The sequence below is a fragment of the Olea europaea genome, unplaced genomic scaffold (genome assembly GCF_002742605.1).
Source record: "Olea europaea var. sylvestris unplaced genomic scaffold, O_europaea_v1 scaffold14361, whole genome shotgun sequence".
NCBI classification, from domain to species: domain Eukaryota; kingdom Viridiplantae; phylum Streptophyta; class Magnoliopsida; order Lamiales; family Oleaceae; genus Olea; species Olea europaea.
Genome location: NW_019231900.1, coordinates 1 through 2,778, shown reverse-complemented (window position 1 = coordinate 2,778; position 2,778 = coordinate 1). Strand labels below are relative to the sequence as shown.

Sequence of the window (2,778 nt, the reverse complement as noted above, 5' to 3'; positions counted from 1 at the left end):
GGGGGGGGGGGGGGGGGGGCTGCAGATTGTTAGACCACATCCTATTCCCAGAGTTTTACTTCTTGGTTCAGCAGCTTTTACAAAGGCCCATATTATGGTTGTCAGTCAAATCAACATTAACCAATGTTTTTACTTTTTTCTGGTGATCTCTTCCTGCGATATGATAGGTTCCTTGATATAATGCAAGAGGCTCCTTTATTTGGTTACCGGAAGCCAACGAGGATCATTGGGAGCTTCTTCTACTGTTTTTTATTGGCAAGTATTTATAGTTTCCTGGCATGATATGGCAAAGAGTATTTCATTGCAAAGCTGATTTTATTTGTTTCTAGGCTGGTTATGCGATTCTAGCTGTAGGAGCTACATGGATACTCCATCCCATTCAAGGATTAATTGCCCTGCTGCTCTGCAGTTGTGATGTCATTCTTTTGGTTGTCACAGGTCATTTATCAAGCTTGCATCTCTTTTCCATATTTATATTCTTTGTTTTTTTCTCAGATCTTTGCCTTCACATTTGAGTTGAACTACATTTGAACTTCACCAGAAAATTTTACTTATGATTCTTTCTTGAAAAAAAAAAAAAATTGACCATATCTTTCATTACGTGATTATAAAAAGCAGATAAAGCATTTAGATTTTGAAATTGGACGGATAAATATTAAATTTATCGGGACAAAAGAAAGCAAATATATGATAATTTTTGTCAATAAATATTGAACGGATTCTGAAGTGCATCATAAAGATATCAAGCAAAAGAGAAAACATTAAATAGGTGGCAAATCACAAAGAATCCATAGTATTGAAATCTCCAACATCAAGACATACGTAATGTCCTCCAGCTAGCATTCTCCTCATCCAAATTTTGCTATATGTGTGTCTCCAATATGCATCATTCTATTGATGATTTGGACACAATTTGATGTGCTAGATATGCGTCAAAGGTTTCATTTGGGAGCTTGGGCACTGTATCCCAAGAACGTCCTTGTAATGGCTCATAGGATTTATATGTTACCTTAGGCACAGAGTCCTTGATTATCATACTATAATTGTTATATATTGAGAATAACTGTCACAAATGAATTGTATATTGTTATCCTGTGATATTCATTGGCTGTTTTCTTGTTTGATTTCATGACATATACAGGCATATTTCAGCAATATTTGGTTTACCAAGTTCAGAAGATACGTCTTCAGGTAACTAATTCCCTTTTGAATGTGAACTGAACACAACCTCTTTCATTCAATAAAGTTCTAACAGACTTTAATTATTTTTTCATTGTTTTGGACTACATGCTATATATGAAAGAATGTTATCATTCATTTGTTAATTCTTTCCATAATTAAATTGATAAACATATTTATTCTAAACATTCATACATGAATCAGTTTGTTCTTTTGGGTACCATTCATTGTAATGTAATACTAATATATTACTCTTAGATAGAACTTTACTTATTATCATGCTAACACAATGACCAGAAAAGTATTAGACAGCGTAAAATGTGATCTCACATGTATCAAGATAAAATGTCATTTATCTCTTGCTTTAATGTCTTATACATCTTTCTTACCAAAAAGGTATTAGTATTGTTAGCATAAGTTGTGTGATTGTAGCATAATTAATGGGATTGCTTAATTATGAGGATTACAGATTGCTTAATTATAGGAATTATTGTATCTTTCTCAATTTATAGCATAGGTTCTCTTGTATAAATAGGGCGTACACCTTGATAAACACAACTCAGAAGTATAATTCTCTAGTTTTCATACTTCTTTATTGTTTTCTAACATGGTTTCAGAGCATAGGTGCGTCTGAAATATCTTTTGGCCTGTCTTCTCTGTAATTTTCCTTTTACTCCAGTCTTCAACCTCTGAAAGATCATTGATCTCTCTGTAATTTTCCCTTCACTCCAGTCTTCTGGATCTACGATGCAGAAAACAGAAATTTCTCCTTCAATTGTTACTGATATCTCCAAACCTATTACCACCACTCTAATTGGTTCCAACTACAATTTATGGGTTCAAGGAAAGAAAAGTTTTCTTATTGGGCGCAAACTTTGGTGCATTGTCTCTGGTGATCTCATCAAACCCACTCGTGGGAAAGATGAGACAGTTGAAAAATATGAAGGTCGTCTTGAAGATTGGGATAACAAGAATCATCAAATTATTACCTGATTCCGGAATACTTTTGTCCCTTCAATTCATATTCAATTTGCAACTTATGATACTGCAAAAAAGATATGGGATTTCCTAGCTAACAGGTATAAAACCACTGGCCTTGCTCACTATTATCAATTGTGGAAAATTCTGCATAATTTGAAACAAGATGCTAGGCAGTCTGTGAATGATTTCTTGACTCAAGTACAACCTATTTGGAACGAACTATCTCAAGCCAAAATCAATGAGGATCACCTTCATCTCATCCAAGTTCTTATGGCTCTTCGCCCTGAGTATGAAGTTGTTAGGGCATCTTTGTTGCATCGTAATCCTCTGCCCACGCTGAATTCTGCCATCCAAGAGATTATCTTTGAGGAAACACGTCTTGGCCTGGAAAAGTCTCTCCAGTCTGAAATTGCTCTTGCTACCACTCATTCTAGACCCTCCTACCGCAAATCGGAGACAAAGTTTTGTAAACATTGTCATCAAAATGGCCACTTACTCTCTGATTGTCCAACTATTGAGTGTCGATATTGCCATAAAATAGGTCATATAATTGAGAATTGTCCTATTAGACCACCAAGACCTAAAGGAGTAATTTCCAAGTCTAAACATGTCTCTAAG

At 35.0% G+C, this 2,778-nt stretch overlaps 1 protein-coding gene across 1 annotated transcript; it reads left to right on the top strand.

Moving 5' to 3' along the window:
* Positions 1-40: 40 nt before the first annotated feature.
* Positions 41-1,277, top strand: LOC111376023. Its single transcript, XM_022998950.1, has 3 exons — positions 41-255; positions 330-438; positions 1,142-1,277. Exons 1-3 carry the CDS (start codon positions 124-126, stop codon positions 1,219-1,221), a joined length of 321 nt encoding a protein of 106 aa, XP_022854718.1. The 5' UTR covers positions 41-123; the 3' UTR covers positions 1,222-1,277.
* Positions 1,278-2,778: the final 1,501 nt, after the last annotated feature.